At 32.2% G+C, this 17669-nt stretch overlaps 4 protein-coding genes and 1 long non-coding RNA gene across 9 annotated transcripts; 2 read left to right on the top strand and 3 right to left on the bottom strand.

Annotated features, from left to right (window-relative positions):
* The first annotated feature begins 856 nt into the window (after positions 1-856).
* Positions 857-4382, top strand: LOC6572304 (cytochrome P450 307a1). Its single transcript, XM_032733558.2, has 2 exons — positions 857-1461; positions 2509-4382. Exons 1-2 carry the CDS (start codon positions 1056-1058, stop codon positions 3816-3818), a joined length of 1716 nt encoding a protein of 571 aa, XP_032589449.1. The 5' UTR covers positions 857-1055; the 3' UTR covers positions 3819-4382.
* A 663-nt stretch (positions 4383-5045) lies between these two features.
* Positions 5046-9458, bottom strand: LOC6572305 (proline-, glutamic acid- and leucine-rich protein 1). 2 transcript variants are annotated; one of them, XM_001998408.4, is made up of 8 exons: positions 9318-9458; positions 9056-9263; positions 7786-8320; positions 7549-7722; positions 7121-7228; positions 6808-6952; positions 6569-6754; positions 5046-5949 (listed from the first exon to the last, which is right to left on the bottom strand). In XM_001998408.4, exons 1-8 carry the CDS (start codon positions 9414-9416, stop codon positions 5131-5133), a joined length of 2274 nt encoding a protein of 757 aa, XP_001998444.2. In that variant the 5' UTR covers positions 9417-9458; the 3' UTR covers positions 5046-5130. The 2 variants fall into 2 exon arrangements, with proteins under 2 accessions (XP_001998444.2, XP_043863725.1); XM_044007790.1 differs by having other exon boundaries at positions 6811-6952.
* A 343-nt stretch (positions 9459-9801) lies between these two features.
* On the bottom strand, positions 9802-10203 carry LOC122756911. The gene is made up of 2 exons (XR_006356772.1): positions 10112-10203; positions 9802-10031 (listed from the first exon to the last, which is right to left on the bottom strand). It is a non-coding gene; the product is annotated as an uncharacterized LOC122756911 (long non-coding RNA).
* On the top strand, positions 9833-11419 carry LOC6572306 (V-type proton ATPase subunit F 1). Its single transcript, XM_001998409.4, has 4 exons — positions 9833-9974; positions 10185-10266; positions 10965-11170; positions 11235-11419. Exons 1-4 carry the CDS (start codon positions 9921-9923, stop codon positions 11265-11267), a joined length of 375 nt encoding a protein of 124 aa, XP_001998445.1. The 5' UTR covers positions 9833-9920; the 3' UTR covers positions 11268-11419.
* A 1919-nt stretch (positions 11420-13338) lies between these two features.
* On the bottom strand, positions 13339-16344 carry LOC6572307 (casein kinase II subunit alpha). 4 transcript variants are annotated; one of them, XM_015166317.2, is made up of 4 exons: positions 16241-16323; positions 15783-16001; positions 15498-15691; positions 13339-15399 (listed from the first exon to the last, which is right to left on the bottom strand). In XM_015166317.2, exons 2-4 carry the CDS (start codon positions 15798-15800, stop codon positions 14268-14270), a joined length of 1344 nt encoding a protein of 447 aa, XP_015021803.1. In that variant the 5' UTR covers positions 15801-16001; positions 16241-16323; the 3' UTR covers positions 13339-14267. The 4 variants fall into 4 exon arrangements, with proteins under 4 accessions (XP_015021803.1, XP_015021804.1, XP_001998446.1 ...); XM_015166318.3 differs by having other exon boundaries at positions 15799-16001; positions 16241-16317; XM_001998410.4 differs by lacking the exon at positions 15783-16001 and having other exon boundaries at positions 16241-16344.
* Positions 16345-17669: the final 1325 nt, after the last annotated feature.

The raw sequence follows: 17669 nt of genomic DNA, 5'->3' as shown, positions 1-17669 counted from the left end.
TTATGTAATTTGGTTCTAAATTTTTACATTTCATTTTTATTACTAGATAAATTTAATCAATTAGATCTAGATTAATTTAATAACAAATACTATATAACTTCGACTAAACTTAAAAAATAATATTTCATTTTCACATTAACATTTTAATAATTAATAATAAAATATCACTTCAATTTTGAGAAATTTTGGTAGCTCTTAAATATTTATTTGAATGGGTAACATAAATGAAGAAAAAATATAAATCTAAATCTAGTGGTCTATAAGTTAGTTTTAATTTTTTTTAAATCTAATTTTAAAATAAATAAATATAATAAAAAGTATAACTCGTGTAAGTTCAGCTTTGTTAAATTTTTGGCACCACTCTAAGCCTTAAACTGTTTTTTGTTTTGTTTTTGGTTTTTATTGAATACGAAATCATGTGTCTGAAGTTAACATATACGTATATATACAAGATACAAGATATATATATATATATATATATATGTATGTATGTATATACATATACATGATACATGTTCTCATAAGGCTGGACATTTATGTATGCATGTGGGTGTGCGTATGTATACATTTGTTAAACGAACAGTTGCAATATAAGGGTTACTAGCTAACTTTCATGCAATTCTGATTATGATTCGAGCACCTCGAAGCTATCAGATATGCACATAAAAGCTTTGTATCAGCAGATCGCTTACCGTTGTATGGAAATATACACACACACATAGAGAGAGACACCTTTAGATACGTACGTAGGTATCAGCGTATGTACATATTTACAATGGGACATACATATTTATGAATGTACTTGCGGGCATTCTGACTTCTCGGCACTTGAATAAAACGTAAGAAAGAAAGTGCTTTGAAAAGCAAATATTCTTCGATCGCGAGGCAAGAACATTGCTCGTCGTTGCTGGTGCTTAATATAAAAGAAAAAAAAAAGAGCTAGAAAATCGTGAAGCGCTTTCAGTTTAGTTTAAAATAAAATACGAATTATTTAATTATTAATAAAAGGAAATCGTTATTGAAATTAAACCAAAGACGTCGTATTAGAAGTAAAAATGTTTTTCCTAATATTCTATGTCATATCTGGAATATTCCTGGTAGCAACAGTCACATCCTATGCTATAATCATTTTTAGCTGTCAGAAAAAAGCTAATCTCAGAATCGAGAGCGAGAATTCAATAAAAGCCAAACGCAAACTTCTACAAGCACCTGGTCCACGTCCTTGGCCGATAATCGGAAATTTAGATATAATTGGACAATTTAACAATCCGTTCCAAGGCTTTGGAGCATTGACAAAGAATTATGGCGATATTTACAGTTTAACACTAGGACATACGCGCTGCCTTGTCGTCAATAACTTGGATTTAATAAAAGAGGTCCTTAATAAGAACGGAAAGTTCTTTGGTGGGAGACCAGAATTTCTGCGTTACCACAAACTTTTCGGTGGCGATCGCAATAACTGTGAGTATTTCTTAAACCATTATATGCTTGTAAAGTGTGTAATAAGCTTATACATGCATTTGTCCTTTAAATTTTAGGTAATTGTAAAAAAAAAAGAAATAAATAAAAATTAATTTAAAAATTCAAATAAAATATATAAATAAAATAATAATATTTTTAAAATGTGCGAAAACCATGAAAATGTATGTGTTAAGTTTTTAAGCACTTGAAAGAACTTTTCGAAGTAAATATCAATTGCAGAATCTATTTGCTCCTATCAGATAATTCCATCTCAATAAGTGTTTTATATTTATATATTATAAAATATATGAATCAAAAATATTGTCATTGATTTTCAGCAAACGAATCTAATGCTTCCAAAAGTTTTTAAAATACCCATATGTCTTACTTTATATTTAAAAAAAATTATTTTTTTTTTATTTGCGGTCTAAATCTCCTACTTCATAGACTTGCACAGTAATATATAGTATGTATAGATGTTATTTAACTTTAAATGAAATATATAAATACTATTGCAATACAAAATAAAAGCTAGCATATTTACTAAAGCGAAAACAAGATTATTGTTGATATTTTCTCCATGCAAGGCTTGATATAAATAAATGGATTTGAAGTTATTTGCGACGTCTCATAAGTCTAAGGATTTTTAATAAGAAATAGATCATCAGGGTAAAAATACTTAATTGTCTGTGCATCATCCTATCAATACGATAAAATAATTAAGACTGCCTGTATATTGAAGACATGGCTTTGTGGTTTACAGGATCACTGCGATCATACGGACGGGCGCACGGACGTCATACAAATGGAGAAACACAGCTAAGCTCAGTTTAACTCAGCTTATCATTATTAGTTACTATTTCATCAGATACCTTCTTTTCTTCTTTAAAGATTTAAAACCGCTCTGCTATGTATAAATTGTTGTCCTCAACACATTATTTTTATTATTTAAAGTGACAGTGATCGTTTGAAGATTTATGTTTCTTTTTCCTCCAATTAAGACTTTATTTTCTTCAAAGTTTATATAATATTTGTATTTTCTTGCAGCTCTTGCTCTTTGCGACTGGTCACAGTTGCAACAGAAACGCCGGAACTTAGCCCGACGACACTGCTCTCCGCGTTCGTCATCCTCGTATTTCGCAAAAATGTCCCAAATCGGATGCAATGAAATAACAAACTTACTGGATAACTTAAAAGCATCTGTAGAGCCTGGTAAACCCTTTGATTTGAAGCTAGTTATACTTAAGGCATGCGCTAATATGTTTAGTCAATACATGTGTTCCATGCGCTTTGATTATGAGGACAAGGAATTTGAACAAGTCGTGCAGTTTTTTGATGAAATCTTTTGGGAAATAAACCAAGGACATCCATTAGATTTCTTGCCATGGCTCTTACCATTTTACAGCAAACACACGAAAAAGATATGCCACTGGTCCACCACAATTCGAAAATTTATTTTGGAACGAGTTATAAATAGAAGAGAAATCAATATCGATTTAGATGAACCCGATGTCGACTTTACAGATGCACTCCTGAAGAGTCTCATTGAAAATAAGAACGTGTCGCGCAATACGATTATTTTCATGCTGGAAGATTTTATTGGAGGTCACTCAGCAGTCGGAAACTTAGTCATGCTATCTCTCGCCTATATTGCCAAGGATCCTGAGATTGCCAAGAGAATTCAATGCGAAGTCGATTACGTGTCCAAAAACAGTCAAAAAAGTATTAACTTGCACGATATGGATAAAATGCCCTATACCATGGCCACAATATTCGAAGTCCTACGTTACTCGTCGTCTCCGATCGTACCCCATGTAGCCACCGAGGATACGCAAATATCAGATTTTGGTGTTACTACAGGCACCATTGTTTTCATTAATAACTATGTGCTCAACACGAGCCCGAAGTACTGGAAGGATCCCGATCAATTTCAACCCGAAAGGTTTTTGGAAGAGAGAGCGAACACACCGTCAACTCCGCCTATATTTCATGGAAAGCGAAGGTGCTCCGAAGAATCCGATTCAGGTATTGAGTTCGAAAAGGACGTGAAAATATACAATTCATCTAATGAAAATCCATATACAAATAAACCTATTCAACAAGATACTACTAAAATGGATTCCGGACCTATCAAATTGCAGCTTAAAAAAAATATTCCACACTTTTTGCCCTTTAGCATTGGCAAACGCACGTGCATAGGACAAAATTTGGTGCGCGGATTCGGATTCATTTTGCTGGCCAACATTTTACAAAACTATAATATCAATTGTAGTAATCTTGAGACGATAAAGATAAAGCCAGCGAGTGTAGCACTCCCTGCAACTTGCTTTCCATTAGTACTGACTCCAAGAGCATAATGTTCGAATTAATGATTATAAAAATGGTTGAAATGGTTGTATCACTAAATTTTATTAAATATTAGATTCCAATCGCGTAGCCTATGTAGATAGATATATTAGAAACTCAATATAATCAAACTTTATAATTGGATATATTGAACATTTCTTTTAATAATAACAATAAAACAATAATTTATTAAACATTCAAGTAATTCTCATAAATATATCATTAGTCGATACACATAGCGACATCACGTCTTTAGGCAACTACTACTATATATAAATAAATAATATCAATATTTATACTTTATCCATATACATATATATATATTTGAAAAGTGTCTGGAAAATTCAAGTCTCAATGATTAAAGAAAAATGGTTTCTTATATGTATTATATTTTGTCTACATATTGAATCTCTAAGTACTCTTAAAAAATATAACATATCTTAGTTCCTTAAATCGTGTCCATGCGCAGATACAACAATAAGAGTTCTTCGAAAGACTGAAAACGTGTAATTATTTATGCTTTTAAGTATTTAATTAGTATACTAATAAAATGTATTGGAACCCTATCACTTTTATATTGAGCGTTCATTCAGTTTATCATCATTCATCCATCCATTTTTAGATTCAGAGACTATTCCTTTTACAATAGGTAACAAGATGATATCATTCAACATTTGGATCATATGTGCACATATGTACATATATAGACTTTACGTGGATAATTAATAGCTTCATGAGAAAAGCAAAAACCAAAATATAAGTATACACAAAATATGGTTCTGTTATATTTCACAGGTAAATATCTTCATACTATATTAATATACCACACCAACTAGAGATCTTAGTAAGAACGAAAATATGCAATCAATTTCACAGCATATTTCACTATAAATTGTAAATGTCGAATGACAAGTTTTTGATCTACGGAGGTGCTATGTGCTGTCCTTTAAAAAACGACGATCAATCCTTGGTTTTTCAGCGTGAGATTCCAGTCTGAAACTTATTGATGTAGTATAAATAAACGGGTGGGTACGACAAAGTGACCTAGTTTATTGTACGTTCAGTTTTGCAAATGAGATTGCGAGTGCTGATTTTTTTTTGCATTTATTTTCTAGCTTTAAATAATTCCAACCCATTTAAAATCCTATAGTCATTGAAAGTTCGAGCCTATATAAAATAAAATCCAATTATTTGCATCCTTCACATGTACTTACATCCTTTAGAATCTAAAACCCTCATTTTGTGATAAATAAACGTCGTTATTATCTTTTTTTTATTAAATTTTTAAAATTAACAGAATATTTATATAAAAATTAACTTCTTTTATTTCAACTCATCGACAAAAGCAGCCTGCAACTCAGCAATGTAATCATCGTCATCACTTTTACTAGGTTTTGATTCAGTTGAAATATTTTCAGGTGTGCTATGTTTAGTATCGCTCGATACTTTCGTAGACTCTTTTGCACAGATATTTTTGGTAAGTACAGGATTATTGATTCGTGGAGCTTCCACAATTTTTTCAAGAGGCTCTTTTACATCAGCTTTTGGCAGAATTACAGGATTATTACTTGCTGGACTTTCCAAAGCTTCTTCTTCAATGACTTTATTTTTTGTTGTATTATCTTTACATTTTGTATTATCTTTACTTTCCGAGGACGTACGAATTCTTTTCGACACAGGGGCACTTGGCGTTTCTTCATTTAAATTGTCTAAAGGAATAACGGTAGTGGAAGGCACAGCCTCTTTTAGTTGTGTGTTTTCATTATTATCTGTAGATTGTTGAATGTCAGATGCAATTTCGTAATTTGTATTTCCATTTATTTGTATTGTAGATGTACTCTGTTGATCGTCTTTCTTGAAAATTAAACTCTCCCTTTGAGGGTGTAATGTTTTTTCAGCTGAAGCGATCATATTTTTACAACAAATTCGTATGTCAGAGTTGGGGTCTTTTTTGCTAGATTCTTCAAGTATGGTCAAAACAATCTCCGACGGAGGAGGGCAGGGTATATTTCTCAATTTTATAAATGTAAATAAAGTTTTGTACAACTCAAGGCGACAGGTCCACTCGTTGTAAACGTTTTCCTTCCACGCACGCTTCTCATATATTTGAGCACTGTTTTCCAATATAGTGCTCAACATATTCTATAAAGAATATTCAAATAAATTAAATCAATTACAATTTATAATGTTAAATGTTTATGAAGCACTAAATTTATAATAATAAATAATTATAAAATAATTAAACATTCGAAAGTATAACCTCGAAAATATTTGGAAAGTTTTTCACTTTATATCGCTAATCTTTGTTTTTAATACAATGTAATAAGATTCATATTCGCAAAAGTTGAAATGGGAATTCCGGGTATAATAATAATTGAAATTTCAAAATGTATGGAACAGGTGGAAGAATTTTTGCAGACCCCATAAAGTTGTTGAGCCGCTATACCTTTGATATCTAAGCCCAACAACATTTTTGCATAAATACAAATTATGAAGTATGGTGAAAAATTTCTGTTCTGGGTATCTTCTAGTCGGCCAGTCACGACTAGAGGTTTCTTCCACGTGATTTAAATAACGTGTACAAAAATATTCGCAATAAGTACAAATGCATTTTTTCTGTAGACGCTTGACAAACCCATAAATTACATTTAAAAAAACGATATGCAGATGATGATTATATGTCTAGATCTTGATCGAAAGGTCCTCTCTCAGCTTTTACAATATTAGGTTGTATACTCTCCTTGTGTAATACTATGCTTACCCTTAAAAGTTGTGGTTTCAAAAGGAAGCCAACTGAATCCAAAACTTGTTGCAGACATTGTAATGCTTGCTTACAAAGAAGTTCCTTGTTTTTATTAATTAGGAGTTCGCTTTGAAATGGTGATTCTGATGCTTCCGACATCGCAGTACGCTTCCTCTTAGATTTATTTTTTGATTGAGTTGCAGACTGCAGATCAAAAAATTATAATAAAACGCAACTGAAATCTTCATTATAATTACCACCAAATATATGTCTCTCCGACGGATTATCACATCCTCGAGTAAAATTTTTACAAGTCGTTCAGCAATTAGGTCGCACCCGCTTCCCTCAGCAAAAGTAGTTAGCCATGATGTTGTTGCTTTGTAAACCTGAATTCGTAAATTGCTACAAAAGATATAAAATAATGGTACATTAAGTGCCCTAACATAGGTATTGTATAGATCAAAACAGCTGTTAACAACAAATTTTAAATTTTGATTTATCTAGCACGCATTAAAAATTAATTTTGCGTCGAATATGTATAATATACCATTAAAAAAAAGTTGTACTCACAATAACTGGACCGAAAGTCCTTCAGGCGTTGACCACATTGTTTTTTGTAACGAGTCCAATACAATGCTAGACATCAATCGAAAATGCGGTCTGAGGTGAGTGTGACAGCTGAAGATAGAAACAAATTGGTCAGTTTTTAGACTGGCTAAGTAGAAAAATCTTTTAAAATTACAAATTTATAAACTATTTATTAATAATGAAATCAATTTTAAGTGTAAAATATATCTAATTATAATAGTAATTAATAATATAATTTCCATACACACACTTTCTAGAGCCCTTCGTGCTATTCACACCAAAACCTTCGGCTCTTACCGCCTAGATTACGCATCAAAAAAATGTTGGTGTATATATAATTATTATATATTACAGCAATTACAGTAATGATTTTTTTTTTTTTTTTTTTTTTGTAATTTTTAATAACTTACATGTTCATTAAAACTTCCAGAAGCTCCAATAGTTTTGTGTGCATATGAGGTAGAAGATTCTCAAAGCACATGCTGTCAATGTTTTCACAATTTCCATAGTTCACTGCCAAGCCATGTTGAATAAGACCCAAAATTCTCTTTGCACAAATCAGTTTTTTTGAAGGATACGGTTGGCTGTTAAAAAATGTAAACTATAATAAAAAAAATGAACAAGAAGTTCGTTTTATTCAGACAGACCTTAACGCAATTTTAAGGAACTCGGTGAGATTGCAGAATCGTGTGCATACTTGAGCTGCTCTTTTAATTGGATCTCCTTGTAATTCCAAATGAAAATGTTGCAATTTATGGTTCTCAAAGTCCTTGGTATTATCTTTATATTTGGGAAATGCATCATTCAATAGCTCGTTAAGATTACATAGCAAGCCGAGTTGGAATTCTTGCCATTGAACTTTGTCGTTGCTGTGGTTAGCATTAGTCGAATTTCCACGTACTTGTTGCAATTGTAACCAACAGTTTCCACTTTCATAGACAACTTCGGGGTTGCAGCTGTCCATTAATGTTAGAAGGTATCGCGTGACTGCAAGCTTCCCGGACTTACTGGGTCCAGGGTAGTACTTTAAGCATTGCTTTACGGCTTTCAGTGAAGCAATCGTACAGCATATGGTTGTCTTATTATTCAGAAACGAAAGACTTTCATAAACCTTTCCTAGACAATTTGACCCAAACCATTTCGCAGTTTCAGGTGCTGCTTGTATTTGTATTACAAGTAAAGCTGTAATCATACGTAATTAATTACTTAATTTATGAAACCAAAGTGATTGCAGACTGGCGAAAGTGCATTAGTTATATTATATATATAAATTATTATAAAACATTTGAATTATCTAAAATTAGTTTTAAAAGCAATAAAATAAAAATATTTCTGTTCCCTCTTTAATTTTTTCAGGTGATAAACAGTAGAAATATACCGCAGTTTATGTCAGAAGAAGACAAGAGAAGAGCTCTTCACATGAGAACGGAAACAAACTAAATAAATTTTAATATGTGTTAGGTAGAGCCACCCACAAAGTGTTATACTAAAATTTCTGTTTTACTAGCACGTAATTTACGTAAGGTACTTATTTATTTTTATTTTATTTTTTTTTTTTATGTATAAAAATGTTAAATGTATGTATGAAGAACTGGAGAAAATAGCAGCCTTTAATATATTTTTAAAAGGTAGTCTATTTGAAGAGTACTGATTTTTTTTTAATTTAGCAACATGTCAAGCTTGTTTTTTAAAACATGTTGAATAACTTTTATAAAGTGTCTAAATCCTTAAGACTATTTATTAATCTATATTTTATATTATTGGGTAGTGAGATTGGTTATTTCTTGCATCTAAATCTAAAAATCCACAAAACATGTTTAAACTAAATACTTAGTAAATTCTTATCGATATAAAAGAAGCCGGTAAATTAAATCGAAGCAGTTAGAGAAATACCAATGCTTAAGTTTTATAACTTACCCACAGCTTCGTAGATCAGTTCTCCATATAAACCAATTTCTTTACTATTGCAGGTTCTAATTATAATAGTTAACCAAACATTTCCCTTATCTTTCAAAATGTGACTTGGGCATTGATTTAGATATTTAATAAGGAATCGTAAACCGATGGATCGAGTATTCGTTTTGTACAGGAGGGTAGTGATTGAGTGTGCCTGCGACTCAGCGCTCTAAGGAAGTACTCCTATTAATATGATATGTATTTTGATGGTGTTTGAACTTACGGCTCCATGAAGATTTTGATCAGCAACATTGAGGTAGACATTTCGGTCCTCTTGTTGTGCGTGAACAATTGTTTTGAATATATCACCGGCACGAAACATTTCTTAAAACATGTGCGTACTAGAGATGCGAAATCAAAAAGCAGATTAAATATCGATTAATTTGATGGAAATCGAATATTCGATAAAATGGTTTCTGAAATGCAGTTTGTTTCTTAGTAGCCCTCCATAGTTTAAATCAATGAAATAAGTATATAACTATCGTATTTTAAATAGTTTAAGTAAATGGTGTTTGTGAAGGGCTAAAGAAATATTATCGAAGTATCTAAATATTCACAATTTTTATTTAAAATTCATGTATATTCCATAAATCTTTTTAAAATGCTACACATGATAGATATGTCTGTATTAATTTTTATATCGTGAATTATATATGCCCACGCAGACTAGGGCTGCATGCTTTGCATTGGGCGACCATATTCGCGTATTTCATATGGTAATTTTAGTGTATTTATGTTATCGTCTCGTGACTCCCGTCAGCTGACATTTTATTTAAGTAAAAAAAATTATAGGCTGTTTCAGTAAAATTTAACTTAAAGAAATAAAATGGCTTTGCACTCGGCTATTAAAGGAAAATTAATATCTGTCATTGGTGATGAGGTGAGCTTTTTAATGACATCCTTTAAAACAACAGTAATAAAGTTGCTGTAGGTGCATCTAAAATAAAAAGCATAGAGTTGATAAAATCGATTTTTATTAACTTGTGTTTATAGATTTAATATGTTTCAGACACGTACTGTTTATCATAAATATGTAAAAGTTGTAAGCGTGCATTTGATATTAAAATAAACGTTAAATTATTTCCTTTAGGATACCTGCGTCGGTTTCCTTCTCGGAGGAGTTGGAGAAATAAACAAAAATCGCCATCCAAATTTCATGGTAGTCGACAAAAGTAAGTTATTTAATCATTTTATATACGTTATGTTGCTGTTGTATCCGCAACAATTTGATGCACTAAATGACATTTTCCGCATTTTAGTTCTGAAATTCTGATTCTGATTATATTTTAGGTATATTTATCCAGCTCGCTTGAATGAATATACATATAGAGAAACGCATTTATATATTTATATTTATAGATATACAATTACAACATACGAACTCGAGAGCGCCATAATTATTGACTATTATCTAGTAACAGATACATTTATTTCCACGACTACACACTAGTTCGAGTGCTTAATTTTAATGGGGGCAAAATACTTCAACAAATTGTATTTCATGAAACCAATATACTTGTTTAACTTATTGAATGAGTATTGAAATTTATTGGTCAAAAGTTGCCGTGACCACCATTGTTTTTAAGCACTAAATTGAATTATACAGAAAGCAAAGAGATGTTTTGAATTACCTAACAGTAATCATAGCTAAAAATGTATATTTAATTATTATTATTAATTATTTATAAGAAAGCAAAAGCGACTCAGCTATATGAAGGGAAACTCAAGTTAATGTTATATTCGTTTTCTTGCAAGTCGGATCTGAATTAATTATTGATAACCTGTACTGCACGGAATTCATGTAAACACAGCTCTCTGCTCGTAACTTGATCGTCCTTGCTTAACATTTGATGATATTCTTTTTTTATAGATACTGCGGTCAGCGAAATTGAAGATTGCTTTAAACGCTTTTTGAAGCGCGATGATATTGATATCATCCTGATAAATCAAACATATGCCGAACTTATTCGTCACGTCATCGATGCGCACACTTCTCCAGTACCAGCTGTTCTTGAAATCCCATCAAAAGATCATCCCTACGATGCCAGCAAGGACTCCATCTTACGACGTGCACGCGTAAGTTTCATTTAATTTCTTCATGTTTCCTGTTTAACCATTTGATTTCATTTCTAATTGACAGGGCATGTTCAATCCGGAAGATTTGGTGCGCTAAAGGAGTCACGTATTACAATTTATTTCTTTAATGTTGTTCAATGTTTTACAATACCTATAACAAAAAAACAAAAAAAAAATATTCATGTATGTTTTGTTAGTTGTACTCATTCCAATTTGAATAAAAGCTTATCCAAGCAAGTTTAAAATGTATTAAATATATTATATTACCGAACTAATTTTATGTAGCACTTTATTATATTCCATTAATAACTTAAGGGCTGTACAAATTTGGTTAAATATTCTGAGTCTATTGGAAGACGGCGCCGTCCAATAAAAAAGATAATGTTTAATGTAATTAACTATGACTGCGCCACGGAAATCAATATAATTTATTTGTAAAATATATTTTAGTGACAAGCATTTTTTCCGTTGCCTTCACCAAAAATAAATTTGTTGTCTTCCTAATAATAATATATTTTGTTTTTATATTGTAGTTTTTATATATTTTTTATACAAAGACTTCGGCTGAATTGCATGAATTTTTCATATAGGCTGGCAGATAAGCTGACTGTCACTTAGAGCTTATACTAGCCATAAAGTGATATCTGTACAACATTTATGAATGTAGTATATGCGTATAGGCAATATAAAAGGGATCCGGCCGGTGTGGATTCATTGGGTGTTTACTGAACGTGTTGCCATCAATTCTTATGTTGAACAACTTTTATGGATCAGAATTCTTTTTCAACTCAGGATAAAATAGGAAATATTAAAAAAAAAACTGAATTGGTTTAGATTTTTTTTTTGAAATTCTTATAAAATTTCGAGGTAGATATTGAAATAATTTTCTGAGGTTGATATATAATACAAATTCGTTAATTCTGTTTGCAGAACGAAAAGAAAAAAATGGTTTAAAAGGTAAACATAATCAAGGTCTGGTTAGGAACTTCGCTAATAATAAATTAATGGAAATGCAAATATTAGAAATATATTTTTGTATGCAAATGTATAATAAAACAGACTACCCGAATAGATAACGACTAAAACATAGACAGGGTATAGAAATAGAATATGTTCTGCTTTGCTAATGCTAAATTATATAGATGATGGAGAGGTAAGCGTTTAAATTTTATTGACTTCACCCAAGCAAGTTATTAAACAAGTGCAACTATTCTAGCGGTCTGACGGAACCATATTCTTAACAAAAAGTAATGTAAAACAAAGAAGATAAAAAATCTTTACTAGTCGTATGTATCAATTATTACACTGTAATTCAATCCGATTGTTGTAAAGGAAATTTTCTGCACTCCCACAAAACTATTGCTGAATTCACAGTTTAATTTGCTGCATTTTCCCAGCTGTAATAGTGCTGTTTGTATAATGCAAACATATGGTGCGCAGATTTTTCATTTGTAACATTACGGAGTTTGAGAGTGACAACGGAAGATCAACGTTGGTGTTGATATTCTACATACATGCAGGCATACTTACATTTGTACTCACAAAATTATATATTCAATGCAATTGTTTCTAAAAGGGTAATCTAAGTACTAACACAGCAATCTTTAAAATTGCCCGAATAACTCAATACGAAAGTTGTATGTTTGCCACATTTTAAGGCTCACTTTAGGCTCTTGGAGTACAGCCAGCACTAAATGCAGCATTAGATCGAAACAGTACTTCGGGCGCGCAACATTAATTTCTGATGCCGTACCACCGAGTGGAGTACCCCAACTTCATATTTACATAATGTTTATTTTGTTGATTTAATATAATCCTATAAAAAATTTAGGTTAAATTCTATTCTCCAAAAAATTAATCAATGTTCACAAGTCTGGTATTAAAACTGAGATACGAAACTGTATAAAATGAAGCAAAATCTGATAATCTTCAAGAATTAGGGAATTCAATTTCAATGTCCTCATTTAAAATTTGAGTGTTAATGTCGAGAAAAATTAGCTTGGGTCGTGTGAGAATAGCTATGCTTTTGTGTGCATGTGTAAGAATACTTCAACTTGTGTATTAATGTGAGTCTTGGAACATTTCGTGCTGGGATAGGGTAATTTGTCTTTTCTTAAAATTTTTTAAAAGGCGAAATCAGTAGTAAAGTTAAGAAAATTTATGTGAAATGTCGTTGCAAAATTATTTTTTATTGGTTGACGAACATAATGAACAGGCTTTCATTCTTGTTGATTAGTCAATTTAGAGAATTTTCCCAAGAATTTGTTGTGTCCTGTTGTCTGCTGTTGAGTTCGTGCACGATTCGTGGTAGCCACTTAAGATTTTATCTCCATTTATTTTTAACATTTTATTTTTCATTATAGTTATGTGTTTATACTACATTGTGAACGATTACTTTTTAATGCCCCTCTTCAAGGTGCTTTTGGAAAAACAAACGATAGGTTGATCAAAACTAAAGTATTTCGGTTTACAAAATATCTATATGTGTGACTCTGACGTTATCTGCGATTATGAATTGCTGAATATTCTATACCGTTCTTAGTTTATTTCAGTTCAAAGGAGACTGCCAGGCCGATGCTGATTATTGTTGGCTAGCGGCCTGAGCGATGGTAGCTCCATTAACGTTACTGGACCCCAAGAGGTCAGTGTCCGTACTTTAAGAGCTTGAACGATTTTGTAAGAAATGGAGATTTATTGGATTATATTTATAATTATTGGTATAAATATATGTTAATTATAATGTTGCTTGATGTTAATTTTTAAGCATGTGCATGTATGAATTTGTAAACAGAAATATTTAAGTTGTATATGGAAATTAGTACTTTTTTAATCACTGTCTGTTCGTATTTCAAAAACTATAATTTGAATAATCTGCCTTTCATTATAACATTTCTATTGTTCTATTTTGTGTGAAATCGGTGTTATGTTTCCGAACTGTGAGTCGATGCGATTTTTCTTTATTGAATTTGATCTTAATTAATCTTTTTATCCTTAGCACATAACGATTTTTCCTTTTCAAAGTGCTCGTATCCGTCCTTGTAACTTTTACCGTGCTGCTTCGACATAAGTTTGTATAATTTACAATATAAATCCATGTCTATTGCTGGCTGTTGGGATTCACCTGCCCGTTAACAATTGGCAAAAAATATGGATGCGCCATAGCCTCGCGAGCTGTAAGACGATCCACGTGATCATAACGCAATAGCTTATCGAGAAAGTCTAATGCTTCTGGTGAAACCAGATGTTGATTATCAGAATGAACAAAACGTTCCCAACGCTTGCGGGAATGACGTTGTAAAATATCGTGAAATCGCGGATCTAAATCGATGTTGTACTTGTCAAGATACGCGTACAGTTCTTCGGTGCCCAGCACCTTGGCAATTCTAACGAGTTGGTCATAGTTATCATGACCATGGAAGAATGGCTCCTTGCGAAAGATCATTGATGCCAACATACATCCCAGCGACCACATGTCCAGTGAATAATCGTACATTTGATAATCGACAAGAAGTTCGGGTCCTTTAAAGTAGCGCGAAGCCACTCTGACATTATACTCTTGACCCGGATGATAGAATTCAGCAAGTCCCCAATCGATGAGACGTAACTTTCTATTTTCATGATCTATCATTACGTTATGTGGCTTCACATCGCGGTGCATTATGCCCATGCTATGGCAATAATCGAGTGCTTTAAGTAACTCAAACAGATAATAGCGAATCTCATAGTCTGTTAATGTTTGATACAGCTGTTTGAAGTCTGTATTGTTCACATGCTCGAAAATCAGTGCTGGGGTGCGGGACACTGGATCTTTGACAACGGCCAAGAGCGTTATTATGTTGGTGCCCCCACGCAAGTTTTCCAAGATCTTGATTTCGCGCTTAATCTTCTTTTTTTTAACTGGCTTCAATATTTTCACAACACATTTCTCAGTTGTCGTTATGTTGATAGCCTCGAACACCTCGGAGTACTTGCCACGCCCCAACTTGCGGACCAATTGATAATCATCCTGGTTTCCCCAATCGACAACGTAATTCTCATAATCCCAATATTCATCAGGCTTGTGAGCGTTGACGTCTGTGTAGACGCGAGCGGCGCTTGGTAATGTCATCTCCGCCGCCTTATTGTTCCTTTGACGATCCTCTTCCGAAAACGCTTCAGTTGTGAGTTCTTCAGAAGAGTCGGTTGTATTTGGATGGGTCCACGCAGCAAGGTTTATGTTATAAAACTGGCTGTAAAATAAATGTCAAATTAATACAAATGTCTAGTGCGATAGATATTATGTTCTCATAGAAACTATGAGGCAATTTATATATCTGCCCAAACATACCTGAGCTGAAGAGGTTGCTTGAGCTGATATTGAGGCGGCCCCCTATGGGACCTGCTAGATGTTGCAATTGAAAGCCTTTGTGTTAGGGGTATTTCTTTGCAGTGTGTAACAAAAATTTGTTGCGGCAGTCGACGTAATAAGCAAGAGAGAGCCAATTGACGGTGGACGGCGTTCACTTTACTTTGAATGTTGCACTAATTTATATAATATAGAAAAAGAATAAGTGTACGAAATGTGTATATGAGTGGATATTTTCTAAACAAATCAATTAAATTGGTTACATACATAACAGAATACATACATACATAAGCGTGATTCAATTTATAGATCGGTTTACGCACAAACGCACATTTTACATACGATTTCAATTATTTGCCAAAAGTTTTTAGTGTATGTAGGTACGCGTGTATGCGTGTGTATATCTACATATGCAAATGTATATGTGTTTGTCTGTCAGAGACCACTATCCGGCACAATTAGCAATCCTTCTACTTTAAATAACTACTGTAAATGGAAAGGTATAAATAAATTTCATATTTACGCACTTCTATTGTATGTTGAAATGAAAAAGAGAGCCAATTTCGCGGTGTTCACAGAATGTATTGTCAAAAAAAAAAAAGAACCACGGAACAATTGACATTGATAATGGAGAGACCACAATCAAACAGCAGAATACATTCGTATTGGTACAACAGTAAAGCCAAAGATGATTAGTATTTGTGACTTTAAAATATAATACTCACATATTTTATGTCAGACAGCGTGGATGACGTGAAAAATTCATTATTTTAGTCGGTGAACCGATAACACTGTTTGTTCATTGAACTAGTTCGGCATGGATGGCCGTAATAGAAGCATCACATTCATATTTGTATGTTTGCACGTAAAGTCGATAACATTATCATAAATTAAAAAGTCAAGTGAATAAATGATTTATATATTTATTTTTTATTTATTTACACATATCTGATATTATTAGAGAGATAAGTTAGCTATAAATTAGAATATAAATATTAGAGTTAATTTTATTATGGGAAACTTTAAATGAGTCGTCCATAAGTTGGATTCGATAGCGGAATATGACGTGCTGACGACGAGCTGAGTCGATGTATCTGTTTTTGCTTGTCCGTTTGTCTGTCTGTCTATCGGTCGGTCTACTCGTATGTATGAATGCGTCGATCTCAAAGTCTTCTATAAAGAATATCCTCATCCGCAGGTCAAGATTGTTTTAAATAATCGATAACTATATCCATTTTAATGCATTACGTTATCGAACCTCCTTTAACCAATACATGAAAATGAGTGCATTTTTATTAAATTGATAAACCTTTGGGTTTTCAAGGTTTTTTAAGTACGTGTTGAACATTTCCGCGAGGACCACTCAGAAGTTATTAAGTACAGCTTTTCGACAATATTTGCTGAATGCATTTCTCCAACGAAGTAGTGTTATTGGTAGAAGTGATATGTAATATCAAGGGATAAGAGGTTAACTGCTAACGGTATTGTATTTTTCGTGAGTCTAAATGATGCGGGGACTATACTTTTTTTAATTGAAAATTTATTTAGGTTGGCGATTGATACAAGTATAGAGTACATTAAAGCTTATTATCTTTGCCACTCTTTGTAACATATTATCTGGAGGCGTGAACGTAGAGAATTACCGTATTTCATCTTATTTCTTTTATTATCGAGAATAACTGAGAATATTATTTCGTTTAAACGCCTAATTTGAATACTAATAGGCTTAGAGACTTCAGCTTTTCTGTTTAGGTCCATGCGTAAAATAAAATTATTTAAAATTTTATATTTTGGATAAAACGCTCCTTTCACCAAAAATTTAAAAAAATATGTATTTAAAATACTACATTTTTCCTGTATGATTGAAGTGTCGGGATAAATAATTAGTGCCATCGTTTTCAATCTTACAGAGAAAATGTATTTCGTAAAAAAAGATCACTTAATAATTTTCTTAATTCTAAGATCGGTTCAGATCGCGATAAAAATAATAGCGATTAGGATGTGTAACCAATATACTCTTCCTACTTCGTGAGCGAGTATGAATATTTATTGAAAAGATTAAAAAGAGGTCAATTAGAACTTATCCTTAAGTTTGAGAGTCAAATATGACAACGAAATTATTATTTTTTTTTTTATATCGAAAATATATAATTA

The sequence above is a fragment of the Drosophila mojavensis genome, unplaced genomic scaffold, assembly GCF_018153725.1.
Source record: "Drosophila mojavensis isolate 15081-1352.22 unplaced genomic scaffold, ASM1815372v1 contig_19, whole genome shotgun sequence".
NCBI lineage: Eukaryota > Metazoa > Arthropoda > Insecta > Diptera > Drosophilidae > Drosophila > Drosophila mojavensis.
The sequence above is the reverse complement of the archived record's forward strand: the minus strand, read 5'-3'. Positions and strand labels throughout refer to the sequence as shown.